This window comes from Garra rufa, chromosome 9 (assembly GCF_049309525.1).
Source record: "Garra rufa chromosome 9, GarRuf1.0, whole genome shotgun sequence".
NCBI lineage: Eukaryota > Metazoa > Chordata > Actinopteri > Cypriniformes > Cyprinidae > Garra > Garra rufa.
In genome coordinates, this window is record NC_133369.1 from 1,952,812 (window position 1) to 1,972,663 (window position 19,852).

Consider the following 19,852-nt stretch of genomic DNA (forward strand, 5'->3'; position numbering starts at 1 on the left):
TATTATTTATATTTTCATTTTTCTTACTTATACTTTTTATATGAATTTTCTGCATTTTCAAACCTAAAATCATCATTTATAAATATCTAAAATAATCTAAGATAACCAGATTTTAGATTTAGGTTGAGGTCAAAAGTTTACATCCCCATTTCAGAATCTGCAAAATGTTAGTTATTTTACCAAAATTAGAGGAAACATGCAAAATGCATTTTATTGTTTACTTAGTATTGACCTGAATAAGAATCACCCCATTCAAAAGTTTACATCCTCTTGTTTCTTAATACTGTGTTGTTACCTGAATGATCAACAGATGTTTTTTGTTTGTTTGTTTTGTTTAGTGATAGTTGTTCATGAGTCCGTTGTTCGTCCTGAACAGTTAAACTGCCCGCTGTTTTTCAGAAAAATTCTTTAGCTCCCACAAGTTCTTTGGTTTTCCAGTATTTTTGTGTATTTGAGCTCTTTCTAACAATGACTGTATGTTTTTGAGATCAATCTTTTCACACTGAGGACAACTGAGGGACTATGTGCTATATGCAACTATTACAGAAGATTCAGATTCTCACCGATGCTCCAGAAGGAAAAAACATGCATTAAGAGCTGGGGGGTGAAAACTTTTGAACAGAATGGAGATGTGTACATTTTTCTTATTTTGCCTAAATATCATATTTTTTTCCTTTAGTACTGCCCTTTAAAGGCCACAGAAGACAAAATAAGTAACATTTAACCTGAAAGTTTTCATCCCCTGGCTCTTGTTGCTTAGTTTTTCCTTCTGGAGCATCAGTGAGCGTTTGAACCTTCTGTAATAGTTGCATATGAGTCCCTCAGTTGTCCTCAGTGTGAAAAGATGGATCTCAAAATCATACAGTCATTGTTGAAAAGGGCTCAAATAGACAAAAATCCTGGAAAAGCAAAGAATTTGTGAGACCTGAAGAATTTTTAAGAAGAACAGCGGGCAGTTTAACTGTTCAGGACAAACAAGAAACTCATGAACAATCACATATTGATCACTAGACAAAACAAACAAACAAACAAACACAAAAAACTGCTGTGGATCATTCAGATAACAACATTTAGCAGAGTCTGAAAGGGCATGTAAATGTTGGACCTTTAGAATCTTTAATTTAGAATTTTAGAATAAAAATAACTAAGCAGATGAATCCTCCAGTAGTGAATTACAACAACATTCCAGATCTAGGAATCATTCTGGGTTATTAACCAGTCAAACGAGTCCCATTAACAGCACAAAGGGAACATTCATGCGAAGAGAAGAGACCTGATGGTTTGAGTTCCTCCATAAACATAGACCATGAACATCTACTCCCTCGTCTGCCTGCACCAGCACTAATTAGCATTCCACTTCCCCTTGGCCTCCTTCTCCTATTTTCTCTTGGCTCACAGCAGCTTTTTGTGAATGCATCAAACTCATCCCAGCCTGTAGGAAAGGGCGTCCTGAGCCCTGTAATTGAGACCGAGCTCAGAGAGATGATTCACTTGTGATGGTGAGTGATGGATGTGACTGAGGGTGGGTCTGCTCGCAGCCTGGCAGGAACGTAGATGATGCATCATGCGGGCCGAGAGGAGAAAAAGAGAAATTGTTTCATTACTTTTCAAGGTGTGTCATGCTGGACTGATATCAGAGAGGGGGAGAGGGAGGACGGCAATTAGAGGGTGGCAGCGGCTTGATTTATCAGAGCAGAGTTTTGATGGAGTATTCCAAAATGATGAAATTATTTAATAAATCCCCTTCGGATGATGCTGCGCAGGGTAATCTAATGCTGACGGGGCAGAAGTGCAAAGTGGCTGATATTGTCCATAAAGCATTTCGGTGTGAATATTCGGCTGCTGGAGAACAGCTATACGCCTACAGATAAGCATTAAAAGAGCGCTGCACCGGTGTGAGTGGAGTGAGCATGTGTAAGAAAAACAGACTGAGATAATGGAGCATTACACTACTCTCAATACATGAAATCATGGCACTACAAAAAACATTACATAAATACACAATGACCTTTTTTTGCATAATAAAATACGAAATAATAAAAAATAAATAATGAAAACATAACAATAAATAATAAAATCTAGTAATTAACAAATAAATTTACATTATGTACTGCGGTAAATGATATATTATGTCATACATGTATGCTATGTATACACAAATGTATATTATGTAATCACAAACTTTTATTCTGGATGCGATTAATCGCGATGAATCGATTTGACAGCACTAATTATTAGCTAAGCCTGTTCAATTTCTGAAGCCAGGAGTCACTGAAGTCTGTCTCAAATAATGCTACAATAATTACAGGAAGGCCTATTAATGTATACAACTCTCTGGCTGAGAATCACACAAACAACTTTGTTGTCATCACTCCCCTGCTGCTTAATCAATACACCAGCTTTTACTACTGAAAAGCTACATTACTTAAGTGCGACAGTGCTGCCCAACTGCTGAGAAATACAGTTTAACTAGTGCTATTTGTAGCAATGCTCTGCTGAGAGAGCAACAGATCGCACACAAACACACACAACTTGTTTCCTGCTTCAAAACAGCCCAAACCACACTGCTAGCCCTAAAAGTTAGCTTTTTAATTAATAATAGAAGCTTGGGCGAGTCTTTTGTGCTAGCATTCACATCTTTGGCTATTAGTAAAGGCTTGAACAGCGTAGTAAGAAAGTAGTTCTACATACCAAAGAGCTTTACACTCTTAAAAATAAAGTTTCTTTATTGGCATCAATGGTTCCATGAAAAACCTTAAACATCTATGGAACCTTTCAAATGCAGAAAAGGTCCTTTATTGTTGAAAAAGTTCCATGAAGAACCTTGAACATCCATAGAACTTTTCAAATGCAGAAAAGGTTCTTTATAGTCAAAACAGTTCCATGAAGAACCTTAAACATCCACAAAACCTTTCAAATGCAGAAAAGGTCCTTTATAGTCACAAAAATTCCATGAAGAACCTTGAACATCTACGGAATCTTTCAAAAGCAGAAAAGGTTCTTTATTGTTGAAAAAGTTCCATGAAGAACCTTGAACATCCATAGAACTTTTCAAATGCAGAAAAGGTTCTTTATAGTCAAAACAGTTCCATGAAGAACCTTAAACATCCACAAAACCTTTCAAATGCAAAAAAGGTTCTTTAGAGTTGAAAAAGTTCCATGAATTACTTGAACATCCATGAAATCTTTCAAATGCAAAAATCTTTCTTTATAGTCTAAATAGTTCCAAGAAGAACCTTGAACATCTACGGAATCTTTCACATGCAGAAAAGGTTCTTTATAGTCGAAAAAGTTTCTTTAGATTTTTAAAATGTTATTTAAAATGGTTCTTTTAGGAACTCTTCACTGAAAGGTTATTTGGGGAACCAAAAATTGTTCTTCTATGGCATCACTGCAAAAACACTGTTTTGGAACCTTTATTTTTTAGTGTAGGGATGAAAACCTGAAATTTGTGTTGAGATAAATGGAATGGTAGACTTTAAAATGTAACTTTGTATGTAAATTTTCCATAATTCATTGGTTCAATCAAGAAACTGCCGTCAGTGTTTAACAGTTATCTGAAGAATGCCAACGTTAATCAACACAATTAGCATCATGACTGAAGTTTAAGGCCCAATCCCAATTCAATTTTCTACCCCTTCGCCTACCCCTCGCCCCTTCCCCTTGTCCCTTGAAACAAAGAGGAAAGGAGAAGGGCTAAAATATTACCCCTAAGAAAGGGGTAATAGTAAATGTAGTGGGACACCACTACAACACTGTTATATGTCATAGTACGTTGTCGCTAGTTCCTAATGTTGCGTCAGAGGACATGCGCAGATGTTTATCACACATTTCAAGATGTCAAAAATGTTGTCATGTTGCAAAAAGTACAAATGTACGGTGTACCCAGCGTTCATTCACATGTGCCCGTAAGCAAAACATTTAAATTACTGGTGCGGAAGGCGGAGCGGGCGCAGGTGCATTAGGCGCAATTATCAAATACATTTCAAAGCAAGCCGGCGCCACGGTCCTGACTGCATCATCACTGTCTTTATTGGGTGTTTTTAGCGAATATTTACATTTATTTACATGACTGGATGTGGTGGACTGCTATGATTTTGGCTAATGCAGGACACTACTGAATAATGCGCATCAGAGTGGATTTAAAAGTGGAAGTGTGTATACACCGTATACCTACGTACACCTTCCACTACACCACCGTTGCAAATTGCCGTGCCACTGGTCTTTCTTCTCACATGCAGTCAAGTGTATATGACATAAAAATATATTTTGTAATATTGTGCAATCAGTGCTATCTGCTAGCAAACTTTAGCGTTTTTTTTTGCAAACGTATATTTACAAAACAACACCATAAACACAAACACAAGATTGAAGGTAATATACAGTCGTAGCCAAAAGTTCTGAGAATTACATAAATATTGGAAATTGGAAAAGTTGCTGCTTAGGTTTTTATAATAGCAATTTGCATATACTCCAGAATGTTATGAAGAGTGATCAAATGAATTGCATAGTCCTTCTTTGCCATGAAAATTAACTTAATCCCGAAAAAAACTTTCCACTGCATTGTTAAGAAGGCCTCAGGGCGTCCAAGAAAGTCCAGCAAGCGCCAGGATCGTCTCCTAAAGAGGATTCAGCTGCGGGATCGGAGTGCCACCAGTGCAGAGCTTGCTCAGGAATGGCAGCAGGCAGGTGTGAGCGCATCTGCACACACAGTGAGGCCAAGACTTTTGGAAGATGGCCTGGTGTCAAGAAGGGCAGCAAAGAAGCCACTTCTCTCCAAAAAAAACATCAGGGACAGATTGATATTCTGCAAAAAGTATGGCGAATGGACTGCTGAGGACTGGGGCAAAGTCATATTCTCCGATGAAGCCTCTTTCCGATTGTTTGGGGCATCTGGAAAAAGGCTTGTCCGGAGAAGAAAAGGTGAGCGCTACCATCAGTCCTGTGTCATGCCAACAGTAAAGCATCCTGAGACCATTCATGTGTGGGGTTGCTTCTCATCCAAGGGAGTGGGCTCACTCACAATTTTGCCCAAAAACACAGCCATGAATAAAGAATGGTACCAAAACACCCTCCAACAGCAACTTCTTCCAACAATCCAACAACAGTTTGGTGAAGAACAATGCATTTTCCAGCACGATGGAGCACCGTGCCATAAGGCAAAAGTGTTAACTAAGTGGCTCGGGGACCAAAACGTTGACATTTTGGGTCCATGGCCTGGAAACTCCCCAGATCTTAAAATTTGTGGTCAATCCTCAAGAGGCAGGTGGACAAACAAAAACCCACTAATTCTGACAAACTCCAAGAAGTGATTATGAAAGAATGGGTTGCTGTCAGTCAGGATTAGGCCCAGAAGTTGATTGAGAGCATGCCCAGTCGAACTGCAGAGGTCCTGAAAAAGAAGGGCCAACACTGCAAATACTGACTCTTTGCATAAATGTCATGTAATTGTCGATAAAAGCCTTTGAAACGTATGAAGTGCTTGTAATTATATTTCAGTTCATCACAGAAACAACTGAAACAAAGATCTAAAAGCAGTTGAGCAGCAAATTTTGTGAAAACTAATATTTGTGTCACTCTCAAAAATTTTGGCCACGACTGTACATATAATGAAACATTGTCATAAAAATCCTTATTAAAGGCAAAAATTACTTGCATTTATGGGTCTGCTTGCTCGAGTGAGCAGCCATGTTGGAAATTTCTCTTAGCCCTTCGTTTGAAGTGAGGTCCCGAAAAATCTTCGTTTGGAGGGCTATCTGGCCCTTCCCCTTACCCCTACCCCTCCAACCAAAAGAGAAATGAGACACCCCTACCCCTTCACATGAACGTGCCAAACGGAGGGGTAGGGCTAAGTGTAGGGGTAAGGGGTAGAATTGGGATTGAGCCTAAGTCTTACGTGAGGTCACATGACTCACCGTGAATCGTCAGGCGTGCTCCGGCTAATTTTCCACAATTAATGAGCCCTTTAGATTTTATTGCTTATTCATTTACTTTAATTTCTGTCATTCACGCACTCCATCTAATTAATTAGCACACTTTGTTAGCAAATTACTTATTGAACACAATTAGTGCTGTTTTCAATCAAGCACACCTTAAAAATTCCTTACAAGGAGAAAAGTCTGTGCCTTAGCGTTTTAATGGCCTTGCTTAAATGAACTATTCAACAGCTACAATATGCTTGTGTAAAAATAAACACAAACCACTTATTCAGCTGGTGACCACTGGGAATATAGAGGAAATGTCATCATCAGACTTACTTAGTATTTGAACGCTGCAGGAAGCGGATTTTGACAGGTTGTCTGTTTAGGTGAATTGTGAGTTTTCATGACAGCAGCCAAAATGAAGACATGCCAGGTCTCTAGTTGGCTGACACTAGGGCTGGGGTGGTTATCACGGTTACAGAAGCCAAATGGCAGGGAGAGCTAGAAGCACCTGAACATCTGGAGCACCAACAGCACAATTTCCCCTTACTGCAGTGCAACACGAACCTCCACAGCTGCTCAAATACTGAACACAATCACCTGCTGTGAGAAAAGAGCTGCTTCAGTGTCTTATGAAGCCTATCAAAGAGTGTTTATACTTCAGCAATGTCTGTTAAAGGGATAGTTCACCCAAAAATGAAAATTCTGTCGTTAATTACTCCCTCTCATGTTGTTCCAAACTTGTAAGACCTCCGTTCATCTTTAAAACACAAATTAAGATATTTTGGATGAAATCCAAGAGCTTTCTGACCCTGCATAGACAGCAATGTAACTGACACATTCAAGGCACATAAAGGTACATATCGTTAAAATAGTCCATGTGACATCAGTGGTTCAACTGTAATGTTATAAAGCTACAAGAATGCTCTTGGATTTCATCAAAAATATCTTAATTTGTGTTCTAAAGATGAAAAAAGGTCCTATGGGTTTGGAACGACATATGGGTGAGTAATTAATGACAAAATTTACATAAATTATGTGGTGAACTATCCCTTTCAGTGTCTTAGAAAACATATTGAAGAAAATATGGTTTTCACAAAGATATTTGGTATTATTTTGCATCAACTAAAATGTATTTTGTTGACTAAAAATCAGATGCCATTTTAGTCAAAGTAAAATTGATTAAAATAAATATGGCGTGACAAAACAACAACAAAATGATGACGATATTTTCATCAAAAGTCAAAAACTAGGTCTAAATCATAGAAATAAATAAAACATGTACACTAACAGTCAAAAGTTTTTGAACAGTAAAATGTTTAACGTTTTTTTTAAAGAAGTCTCTTCTGCTCATCAAGCCTGCATTTATTTAATCCCCCCCCCCCCAAAAAAAAACATTAAACAGTAACATATTAGAAATATTTTTATTATTTAAAATAACTGAATATTTTTTTAAATGTAATTTAGGCTGTGATCTAAAAGCTGAATTTTTAGCATCATTACTCTAGTCACATGATCCTTCAGAAATAATTATAATATTTTGATTTGCTGCTTAAAAACAAAACAAAACCAAAATTTTTTTACTGTTTTGCTGTACTTTGATTCAAATGCAGGCTTGGTGAGCAGAAGAGACCTTTAAAAAAAAAAACATTTAAATCTTAATGTTCAAAAACTTTTGGCTGGTAGTGTAATTACATCTGTAATTAATTTCTGTAATTGCATTTAAAATTACACTGTTGACCCATCTCTTACACCCAAACCTGTCTCTAACCTTAACCATATCCCACCTCAATAGCAGCAAAAGTATTTTGCAATACAATATAAACACAATAACTACACTGTACTTTTTTTGAAGTACATACACTCTTAAAAATATAGGTGCTTTAAAGGTTCTTCACAGTGATGCCGTAGAAGAACCATTTTTGGTTCCACAAAGAAACATTCAGTCAAAGGTTCTTTAAAGAACCATCCCTTTCTTTCCTTTTTATGATCCGAAGAACCTTCTTTCGCCACAAAAAACCTGTTGTGAAACAGAAAGGTTCTTCAGATGTTAAAGGTTATTTATGGAATCATTTAAACAAAAAAGGTTCTTCTATGGCGTGTAGTAGTTAAAGCCACCTATCATAAAGTGCGAGAGTTATCAAATAAATTAGAAACACAATCTGCATCTGATCCATGGAAATGAGGCTTAAGTTTCTGTGATGAGTAGATCTCTCAAATGACACAGATTTGTTTATTTGACAAGTATAAATGTGCTATGAACTGTTAAACACGTATGAATAAACGTTCAAAGCAAAGTGTTGTGTCAGTGGTGCTTTCGCAATTTCCAGTGATGTTCAGCACAGAGCACAAACTCATAAAAGGTCTTCAATGCAGTTTCTAGGGAGAAAAATGTAACATTGGTCTACCTAAACTCAAGTTCTCCCATCTACTCTTTGATCTCACTATAGGAAAAGTGCATTTCGCCTTAATCAACATTGGAGGGTTTGAGGGAAGCTCTGACACAATTATGAAAGGAAAAGATTCGTAAGAGCGGGCAGCCGTTCAGGTTCGATTAAGATCCTACTGACAGCTGGTGAGCTGCCGAACCTAAACAGAGCACGGAGCTCTTTAACTGTGTAAATGGCTGATTCATCCATTCACTGAAGTCTGACAGAGAAGGCGAGAAGGAAAATCCAATGTTGTGATGCCTTTTTGGGATGTCATGAGGGATTGTGCTTTGTGGCTGAGAAAATCTCTTTCTATTAGATAGATTTTTGTGCCCACGGAGACCCGCAGGTTTCAGAAATTTGATTTCTGCTTGTGGAAGTGATTTACAGCAGCAGTGTGTCAAACTCCCATCGGGACGAGGCTCAATTCCAGAAACACTGCTTCACTGATTTTCAATGGCTTGCTCAAGTGTTCCCGCCTCCAAGGAAGAGAAAAAATCCCACCCTGACGAACATCATCCATCTGAATTGAAGTATTTAATTGTCAGAAACTGGGAGAAATTGACAGCTCGACTGTCTCCAAAGTGATACCCAGTTGAGACAGTGAGAATGTAACGTAAATGCCTCAGTCAAATTATCATGAATTATTTTCTGGGTACCTGAAGTATTTGAAGCAAAGCATTCAGCATTTTTTTTTTGTTTTAATGTTCCTTTTTCGCTTACACGCTAAATAAAACATTTTGAAATTGTTTAGAACTATGCATGACTGATTCAAGCTGGTAACTCTATATTTCTGAAGGAGCTGTTCAACAAACTAAGAAACATTTGCTTGTGAATTACACTACTGTATACTGGTCTTGATTCACTTGATTGCTATGTGTTTTTGATTCACTAAAAGAACTAAACCTGTTGTATGTTTTTCACTCACTAAAAAGAACTAGTTTATAAGAATCATTCACTAAACTAAACAGAACCTGCTCACAGAAGTCATTTGCTTGTAAATCACACTTTTCTGGTCTTGCGGTAAACTTTTAAGAGCTGTTTGTTCACTTCTTTGATTCACTTAAAGAACCTGTCATTTGTTTGTGAATCACACTACACTGGTACTGCTGTGTGTTTATTTTTCATTGAAAAGAACTTTTCATTTGCTGATGAATCACTTTACAATGGTCTTACAGACTATATGTTTTTTATTTAATAAAAGAACCAACTCTCAGGAGCCATTTGTCCACTTGAGCCATTCCGACTGCACAGGTTGCACTGTATGTTTTTCATTCACTAAAAAGAACACATCATATGAGTCATTTGCTTGTGAATCACACTAGCATTGTCTTGCTGTATATTTTTCACTCGCTGACAACCAGGTTTTAAGAATCATTTGCTCGTAAATCACACTTATCTGGTCTTGTTGTAGACTTTTTAAGGTCTTGCTATATGTTTTTCATTTCCTAAACAAAACATGTTCATACAGGTGTAGACTTTTAAGAGCCATTTGTCCATTTCCTCAGGAATTACACTGTACTGGCCTCACTATGCATTATTGATTCACTTAAAGAACCTGTTCATACAAGTCATTTGCCGGTAAATCGCACTTTTCTGTTCTCGACCTCTAAGAGCATTTGTCCATTTCTTCGAGAGTTACACTATGCTGGTCTTGCTAAGCATTTTTGATTCACTAAAAGAACATGTTGGTAAGAATCATTTGCTCCTATGAATCAAATACACTGGTGTTGCTTTATATTTTCCACTCAATAAAAATAACCCGTTTGTAAGTATGTTTTTCACTCACTAAAAAGAACCAGCTTATAAGAATCATTTGATTGTAAATCACAACACAATGGACTTGCTATACAGTATGTTTCTCAATCACTAAACAGAACTTTCAATTCTTTTGTTAGTATATCACACTTTTCTGTTCTCGCCGTGGACTTTTAAGAGCCATTTATCCATTTCCTTGAGAATTACACTGTACTGGCCTTACTATGCATTTCTGATTAACGAAATCAGAAATGCATAGTAATGCTTGTGAATCAAATACACTGGTCTTGCTGTATGTTTTTCACTCACTAAAAAGAATCTGTTTGTAAGAGTCATTTGCTTGTGAATCATACTGCACTGGTCTTGCTATAGGCTATGTTACTTATTCACTAAACAGAATCTGTTCATACAAATCATTTGCTCGTAAATCACACTTTTTAGGTCCCGTTACAGACTTTTAAAAGCCATTTGTCCATTTCCTTGAGAGTTACACTATACTGGTCTTGCTAAGCATTCATGATTCACTAAAAGAAGCTGTTCTTAAGAGTCATTTGCTTGTAAATCATACTGAATGGGTACTGTTGTTTATTTATTATTAATTGAAAAGAACTGTTCATAAGAGCCATTTGCCCATACATCACATTACACTGGTCTTACTGTATGTTTTCGATTCACTAAAAAGAACCAACTCTCAGGAGCCATTTGTCCACTTGTTTGAGATTGCGACTACATAGGTTGCATTGATCATAAGAGCCATTTGTTCTTGAATCAAACTGCACTGGTCTCACTGTATGTTCTTGATTCACTAAAATGAACCCGTTCATAAGAGTCATTTGCTTGTGTATGTTTTTTACTCACTGAAAATATCCATTGCTTGCGAATCACACTATAGCGGTCTTGCTTTATGTTTCTTTATGGAACCATTTAGACAAAAAAGGTTCTTCTATGGCATCGTGAAGCACCTTTATTTTTAAGAGTGTAAAATGGACTTATGAGAATCATTTGCTTGTGAATCACATCACATTGGTCTTGCTATATGTTTCTCATTCACTATACAGAACCAGTCCATTAAAATGTAACTTGCTCAAAAATCCAACTTCTCTGGTCTTGCAGAGGACTAAGAGCCATTTGTCCATTTCCTCGAGAATTACACTGGTTTTGCTAAAAGAACCTGTTAATTAGAATCATTTACTTGTGAATCACACTACACTTGTCTTGCTGCATGTTTATGATTCTATAAAAAGAACTGGAAAGATTGTGGAAATATTATTGAAAGAACTGTGGAAAATCCATATTAGATTTCTAAACTCATACATGACATTAAATAATCACAGCACATGCATTTATTAAACTATAATAAGCTACTAGCTGTGCGTATGAATGAAAATGCAGCAGAGGAAATGTATGGTCCACAATCACATGGTCTGCATAAGATACACATTTTACTTTCTGAAGCGTGTGCGTATTTGACAGACTAATATGCGGAGGATGGTAATTGCCTCTTTACAGCGCTCCTACAGAAGATGATTTGTTGAAACACAAGACACTGCCATTCACTCTGAGGAGTAAATCACTGCTGGAGCCACAAGCAGACTTGTTATTTAGAGGAAAACGAAATCATAGACGTATCAGTCTGTATTTGCATAGAGTACATGCACATCTGTTCACGTAAAATCTTGTACAGAAAGTCAAAATACAACTGATAACAAACTAAGTTTAGTGAAACTGCAAAAGTTCTCCAAGTATGGCTTAAAAAAAAGTTTCATTTGTTTAGGAAATCTTAAAAGGAAACTGGGAAAGCAAACAAAAGCAGCGTGTTCCTGCAGCACTGACTTTAATGTAGTTTAATACTGCGCTGTTGCTATGGATACAAGAATAAAGCCTTACGTGAGACTGATACTCAACCCAAGAGAATCAACACTTTCTCGGTTATTTTTCAACCAACTCTTCACAACAAGAAGCTATGTATAAATCATAATAAGCTAGATTTGCACGCCACATAAACATCATTATGCATTATTGTATAAATCATGAATCAGATGCTTTGTGGCCTCTTCCTTCAAGCAGAAGAGACAGGAGCGATACGGCAAATCTTTACTCAACGTGACAAAGCCGCACAGGTTATGATTCAGCTTTACCCGCGGGCGATCTAGAGTTACGAATGAACTGAACAGACGTGGCTGGGGGAAACGGCTTGTCAGGCTTGTTCCTCATTCCATATGGAACAGGAAGGAGGTGTAAAAAATAAAAAGCTCTTGTTTTTTTGTCAGCTCATCAAAGGAAGCATCGTTCTCAGCGGTCCAGATATGAAACTCTCTTCTCTACATCACGTGGCCAGCTGTCATAGAAACAACAGCACTGTGCAACCCACAATCTGTTCTTAATGAGAGATCTAGAGATCTGCCTTTTTCGGCCCATTTACAGTCGATGGAGTTGTGAATGTGTCTGTGTTCCAAACAGATACCATATGTGAATATTTTTTAAATGCAATCTGGGCTTTCTCAGGTATATGTGAATGAAGTCTTTTTCATTCAGATTAATTCCTTTGAGGACAAGAGCCACCACTTAGATGAATGCTGTTGTTCAAAAGTTGTAGGTTGGTAAGCTTTTTCATGTTTTTGAAATAAGTGTCTTATGCTTACCAAGGCTGCTTTTTTAAAAATAATAATACATTATAAAGAGTAATAATTTGAAACTTTTTATTATTTAAAAAGAATGTTTTCTATCTGAATATATTGTAACATTTATTTATGTGTGCTGCTTAAATGTAATGGAAATGTAATTTTTTTTATTCATCTTTAATTCTTTGATGAACAAAATTCAAGAGAACAGCATTTATTTGAAATAGATTTTTTAGAATGTTATAAATGTCTTCACTGTCAGTTTTGATTATTTTGTGTTCTTCCTCAATTAAAGTATTAATTTCTGTCAGAAAAAAGCCTTTTGAAGGGTGTACACGCCATTACACATTTCTGTGTAAATCCAACATTAAAGTCGAGCAAAAATGATTAATGTAACCATTTTTTTTTTACCATGTTTTGGTACAGCTGGTTTGCACCGTTGACCAGTGACGTAATATAAGCATTGTTTTACTTTTTAAACCAAAAATTTGGATGAATATCCAACATCAAACTGTCTACATCCTGAAGTTTTGATTGTGGTATCCCAAACACTGTTTTTATATGTAAACTAACAACGCTTCATATAATATTGTTCATGCGGCTTCTTATTTTTATGTCAGACCTTTCAGACATATTTGTATTACACTGGCTCGTTCATCAGATGTGGTAACATATTTTACCTGCAAATACAATTAGCTTACTTGCTTTTAACAGAAAGCTAAAACTAATCACCTAATCAATCTGAACGATTGGGCTAGTGCTGCTCCCTCAAGAAAGTTTATCATCTTGCGTGTTTTAAGTCTGGTCAGTTTAAACATTAAAGGCCTGGTTTCACAGATAGGGCTTAGACTAATTAGTTCAATTAGGGCATTTAAGTAATTTTTATAAATGTGCTTAGAAAAACAACATTACTGGTGTGCATCTTGAGACAAAACAAAGGCACTGATCAATTTTTAGATGAGTCAGAGTGTTTCTTTCAGTTCAAAAAACAGACTTTGAAACAGCTGAAACAGCTCAGACTTACATTTTAGTCCAGTACTAGGCTTAAGACTTATCTGTGAAACCGGGGGAAAGTGTTTTAACCTATTCAAGTACAAGACAACGCGAAAGAGATTTCAATACGGTACTCGCATGCACAAAAAGCCACAGCTCGGACTGTACATGAGTACCAAATTGAGTTCTCTTTCATGTCTTCTTCAGAAAATGCACACAATATTATGTCAAAATGGCTGTTTTGATGAGTATAGTATTGTTTCTGACCCGCTCTTCACCCCAGACCAGCAGGTTCACGACTTCTTCCACCCGTAACAGTATTAGTACTCGGTCCCCTCACTGTATCAGCTCAAATGCACAAGTGATTGCATTTATTATGGGTTCAACAGTCTTTTTAAGTTTGTCTTCCTCCATTTCACAACAAACGTGTATTTAAAAAGTAAAGAAATGTTCACATTACTTCACTAGCCAATGGAGCAAACCAACCCAGTAACGTCACACGCTGTGGTATTGCAAGATGACGGCACCCTTGCTCCGAAAGCTGTAACAAAACATCCTTTGTTCTTTTAAAAATGGTTACATTAATTGTGTTAGTTCTCCTTTTTTTTTTATTAAAGTGGAAATCAGTTTACTACAAACAGTCAGTAAACTTGACTGACTGCTTCACTTTCAGTTTAAAGCATAAGTTCACCTCCAGAATAAAAATTTTCTGATAATTTACTCACCCCCATGCGATCCAAGATGTTAGAAATGAAGATTTTTGAGGAAAACATTCAAGGATTTTTTTCCGTATAGTGGACTTTAATGGGGATCAGTGGGTTAAAGGTCCAAAATGTGGTTTCAATGCTGTTACAGAGGGCTCTGCACAATCCCAGCTGAGAAATAAGGGTCTTATGTAGTAAAACAATTGGCCATTTTCTTAAAACAATAAAATTGTATATACTTTTTAACCACAAATGCTTGTCTTGCAGCAATCCGACCTCACACATTACGGAATCACGTTGGAATGGTCACGCATGACGTAGGCAGAAGTACCGACCCAGTGTTTACAAAGTGAACGTGCAAAGAAAGTCAAGTGTCCTTTACAAAAAAAGGGTAAAACAATGATGTTGGACAATTTTGAAGTTGGAGGAGAAAGTTTTTCACCCTACCTTACCTTTTTGAACCAGAGTACACAAGATGAGCATTTGTGGTTATTTTTTGTAGAAAATGGCAGATTGTTTTGCTAGATAAGACCCTCATCTGGGATCAAGTAGAGCCCTTTGAAGATGCACTAAAAATGGAATTTGGACCTTTAACCGATTGATCCCCATTGAAGTCCACTATATGGAGAAAAAATGCTAGAATGTTTTCTTCAAAAATCTAAATTTCTTTGTGACTGAAGACAGAAAGACATGAACATCTTGGATCACATAGGGGTGAGTACATTATGGGGATTTTTTTTTCTGGAAGTGAACTCCTTTAAGTCAGTCTTATGTAGAACAACACATTCATTTCAGTGTGGCAGTTTTGGCACAAGTGGGTCTGAGAACAATCCATGCACGCATACAGTCTGCAGTCATGTTTTTCCAAACCCGTAAGACTTTCTTCACTCTCTGAACCTCTTTATTTTCATTATATGGATAAAAACAGTTGAAACACTTTGTAAAATAGCTTCTTTTATGTTCTGCAGAAGTCATACAGGTTTGGAATGAAATGAGAGTAAAAACTACTCCTGTAAACGAACGTTCTATAAGAAAAGCACACACAGACTCACCTCAGGCAGCCGGTGGCATTGCGAAGTACTTGTGACGTGTGCATTTGAAGCTTGCGATCCTCCTGATGTGGGGACACGTCCCAGGTGGAATGGGGTATAATCACGGTGTTGGTCAAGACGGCTAGAGCGTCCTGGATTATAGGCATCTTCAGAGCATCACACGAGGATAGGTTCCACAACACACCTGCACAAGACAAACACAAAAGCACAGAGGTTAAAATCGAAAATAGGTAGAGCCACCTCTTTTGCAATGCACTGCAAAAATGCTTTTCTTACTTTTTTTTGTCTTGTTTCCAGCTGAAATATCAAAAAATTCTTAAATCAAGAAGGATTTTCTAGACAAGTAAAAATTATAGCAAAATTATCTGCCAATGAGGTAAGCAAAAAAATCTTATTTCAAACAGAAAAGCATTTTTGCAGTGCATTATGCAAACTATTAAAGGAATAATTTACCCAAAAATGAAAGTTTAATGACAATGTACTCACCCCCAGGCCTTCTAAGATATAGATGAGGTTGTTAATTGGAATAGATTTGCAGAAATTCAGCATTAGATCACTTGCTCACCAATGGATGCTCTGCGGTGAATGGGTGCCATCAGAATGAAAGTTCAAAAACATCACAATAATTCACAATACGACTCCAGTTCATCAATTAACATCTTGCAAAGCGAAAAGGCCAATGTTTATAAGTGATAAATGGATAATTATGACATTTTAACTTCAAACCCCTTAGCTTTCGGCTAAAATCGGTCCTTCATCCAAAATGAATGAAAAAGTGGAAAAGTTTCGTCTGAATCAAAAGAAATATAAGCATTTACAAGTGAAAACAGTCTAAAACAGTTCTAAACTATTCTAAAACACACAGCTTTTCACTTCAAATGACATTATTTGATGGATTGGAATCGTGTTGTGGATTATTCCAATTTTATCAGCTGTTTTGACGGCACCCATTCACTGCAGAGGATCCACTGGTGAGCAAATTATGTAATGCTAAATTTCTCCAAATCTGTTCTGATGAAGAAATAAACTAATTTTCTTCTTGGGCAGCCTGAGGGTGAGTATTTTTAGTACATTTTCATTTTTGGGTGAACTGTTCCTTCAACATTTAAATGGTGTATATTTCGAGGCCCCTGTTTGAAAGTGACTGCAGCATTGCACAAGAAATAATGCTTTTCTATTATTACTATTTCAGGGGGTAAAAAATTCTTAGAACATTGTCAAATCTGTGCTTGAGCTAGCCTACGACAGGTTTTGACAACATCTCACACAGACTCAGAGACCCACAAAAATGTAGAGCTGAACACCGGAGGAAAAAACATAATTTGACAAGCTATAGAGCCTGCGGTCTCACATTACAATGGCGGTCTAACAGCATTTTACCAAACTCCTTCACAGCTTCGCCAAGACTCAGAGGGAGGACTTATGCGATATGATTTACTAGATGTAATTCACAACTACTGTAGATCAAACATGCTACATCAAACAGAATTTCTTAGTCGGCTGATATTAAAGTAACAAGGCTAACTGTTACAGACAGTTATTAAAAGGATACTGCACCCAAAAATGAAAATTCTGTCATTAATTACTCACCTTCATGTTGTTCCCAACCTATAAGACCCATAAGAAATTTTCATTTTTGGGTGAATTAAACCTTTAAAAACATGCCTAGACACGTCCCTGTTATCGTTATCACTGCAGCTATTAGAGATTTCTGAAAGCCATTCTTACAGAAACGTCATATTTGCCTCAGACAGTCAAATATAAATGATTAAGAAGTCATTAGCATTTTAATTTTTGTTTAGGAATTGAAAATGACAGTGGCAGAGACAATCAAAACATTTGTTCAGTCAAGACCTTTTGTTTCCAACATGTAATGTATGCAGTTCGATGGCGGCTGCAGTATGTTGAAAGATCTGAAGGATAAAAAGTGAAGCTAAAACTGTATATTCGCATATATTTGTGTGGGAGGTCTGTCTTTAACTAGCAGAGATCAACCACCCATATTCATGCTGTGATTGTGACTACACAGCCATGTCCTTTATTACTGGTAAGAAAAGCCACTAATTTTCATGTTTTTGACAAGAAACAATGCACCTAATTAGACTTTCAAACATGCCAATTACTGCGTCTCTTCCTCCAGAGGCCAAAGACAAAATTCATACAATTCTACAGTTGACTAACTATATCAACACAACTAAAGGCTTCGTCAGTTTGTAAGCAAACATCTCACGACCTGCAGACAGCATTAAATTTCCTTCCGTCACCATGGTGTTAGTCGCACGGAAAAGATCAAGTCAAACACACATTTCATAGGATGTAATTTAATGTACATACAGTATACTAGAGTGTAAAAGTTCACACTAAGATATTTACATTAAAGAGAGTCAAGAAAGAGGAGGTCAATGCCTAACATGAACTCTTTGGTTTCCAACTGTCTTCAAAATATGTTCATTTGTGTTCAACAGACGACAGAAACTAATACAGGTGGAACTTGAGGGTCCAGAATCCAAGATGTTCATGTTTTTCTTTCTCCAGTCGAAAAGAAATGAAGGTTTTTGAGGAAAACATTACAGGATTTTTCTCCATATAGTGGATTTCAATGGGTGCCAATGGGTTTAAAGTCCAAATTGCAGTTTCAATGCAGCTTCAAAGGGCTCTACACGATCCCAGCCAAAGAATAAGGGTCTTTTCTAGTAAAGCAAGTACGACTTCACGCATTACGTAATCACGTTTGGGAACCAAAAATGGTTCTTCTATGGCATCACTGTAAAAACACCCTTTGAGAACCTTTATTTTTAAAAGTGTAGATATAAGGGCTATGTTTACACTGGTGCATTTTTGCTTTAAAATGGCGTTTTAAAAAAGATTGTCTGACGACTGAAAAAGCATGTTATGTAACCATTTATTCACATTGTAGCATTGTGGTACGCAAGACAATAAATAAGATTTATATCCCACTTTTACTGACTTTAAATCACCATTGAAAGATGGCAGCATCATTATCTTATTGTTGTATAGAGATTGGTAGTTATATTAGTAAAATATGTTGACTTTAGCAATCTTTGCTGCATTATGTGCCAATGGTGGCCATTCAAAAATGGGGAAAACAGCATTTTTCAAGTTTTTCTCCAAAGTTTGCATGCCTGTAACTCAAGAATTAATTATATTTGAATGCCCTTTTAGATATTGGGTCTTAACAAACTTTCCTTTTGGCATCTTTATTTTTTAAGCCCTATGAGATCTGGTTCCAGTGATACTGGAACTTCAATATGGCTCCAGGAGTAAATCGTTAAAACGTACACATCTTCAGTGGTCAAAAACCAAATGTGGGTCAGTTTAAAAAAAATATGATTTTTCTTTTATTTTAACCCTCTGGGGTCCGAGGGTGTTTTGGGGCCCTGAAGAAGTTTCGATAGGCATGTCAATAACGTGTGTGTGTCATGTAATAGCCGAGTTTCAGTTAATTTAAAAGACGCATTTCAAAAAGATATGTTTGGAGACTGAGACTGCTGAATGTGAACCCTGTTTATTTTCTTTGTTTTGCAAAAGCATAATGTTTTGCTGATATTTTGAGTGTACACAAATAAAAGTAGACCCTATACAGATTTAAATGATGTATTACTCTTATATGTACGATCAGAAATGACAGAGCATTTTAGGTTCTTTTTGCTCGTCTCTTTAAAACATGCAACTGGCCTCGCCAGTGTCCCTTTCGACCCCCAGGAGGTTAAAGAGGAATGTCTAAAGAACAAATAATGTTAAAACTGGAGATGTATCTCGTTTATTTCTGTCAAGACAACTGCATTAAACATACCAGTCTGAGTGTCATAAACATTTTTTTTCGTTAAAGTTTGCGTGTCTATAACTCAATAAGTATTAAAGATATTGCAATATGATTTTAGATTCTAGTTCTTCATAAACTTTTCTTTTAGAATCTTAATTTTCAAAACCCTGCATCGTTCAGTCCCAGATATATGGGAATCTCAATGAGGCTCCATGTCCAGATTGTTGAATGTTACCCATTTTAAATGGTTGAAAACCAAATGTTGGTCACTTTGTGTACAGCTGATACTTATTTTATTTAAAGAACAATGTCTGAAGAAGAAATAATGTTGAAATTAGAATTGTATATTTTCTAGTGGCTCAGAATATTCGAGTCTGTAAAAATGTCAACAAGCTAAAAAAAAAAATAAAACCAAATTTTCTTTTGAGAGAATATAATCTTGTTTTACCTCTTTTTGTAATGCCATTTGACTATTTGTGGTTAAAATGTCTATAAATCTGCATTTTTTTTTTTTTTTTAGAAAATGATTTTTTTGCCAGATAAGACCTTTATTTCTTGGCTGGGACCGTGTAGAGCCCTTTGAAGCTGCA

At 36.6% G+C, this 19,852-nt stretch overlaps 1 protein-coding gene across 1 annotated transcript in view; it reads right to left on the minus strand.

The window, feature by feature from the left end:
- The window catches only part of LOC141342462 (catenin delta-2), a 72,023-nt gene that overhangs the window by 28,152 nt on the left and 24,019 nt on the right, over positions 1–19,852 (minus strand). The window contains exon 6 of the mRNA XM_073846909.1: positions 15,479–15,662. Coding sequence (XP_073703010.1) covers positions 15,479–15,662 — 184 coding nt within the window. The remainder of the gene's footprint in view (positions 1–15,478; positions 15,663–19,852) is intronic.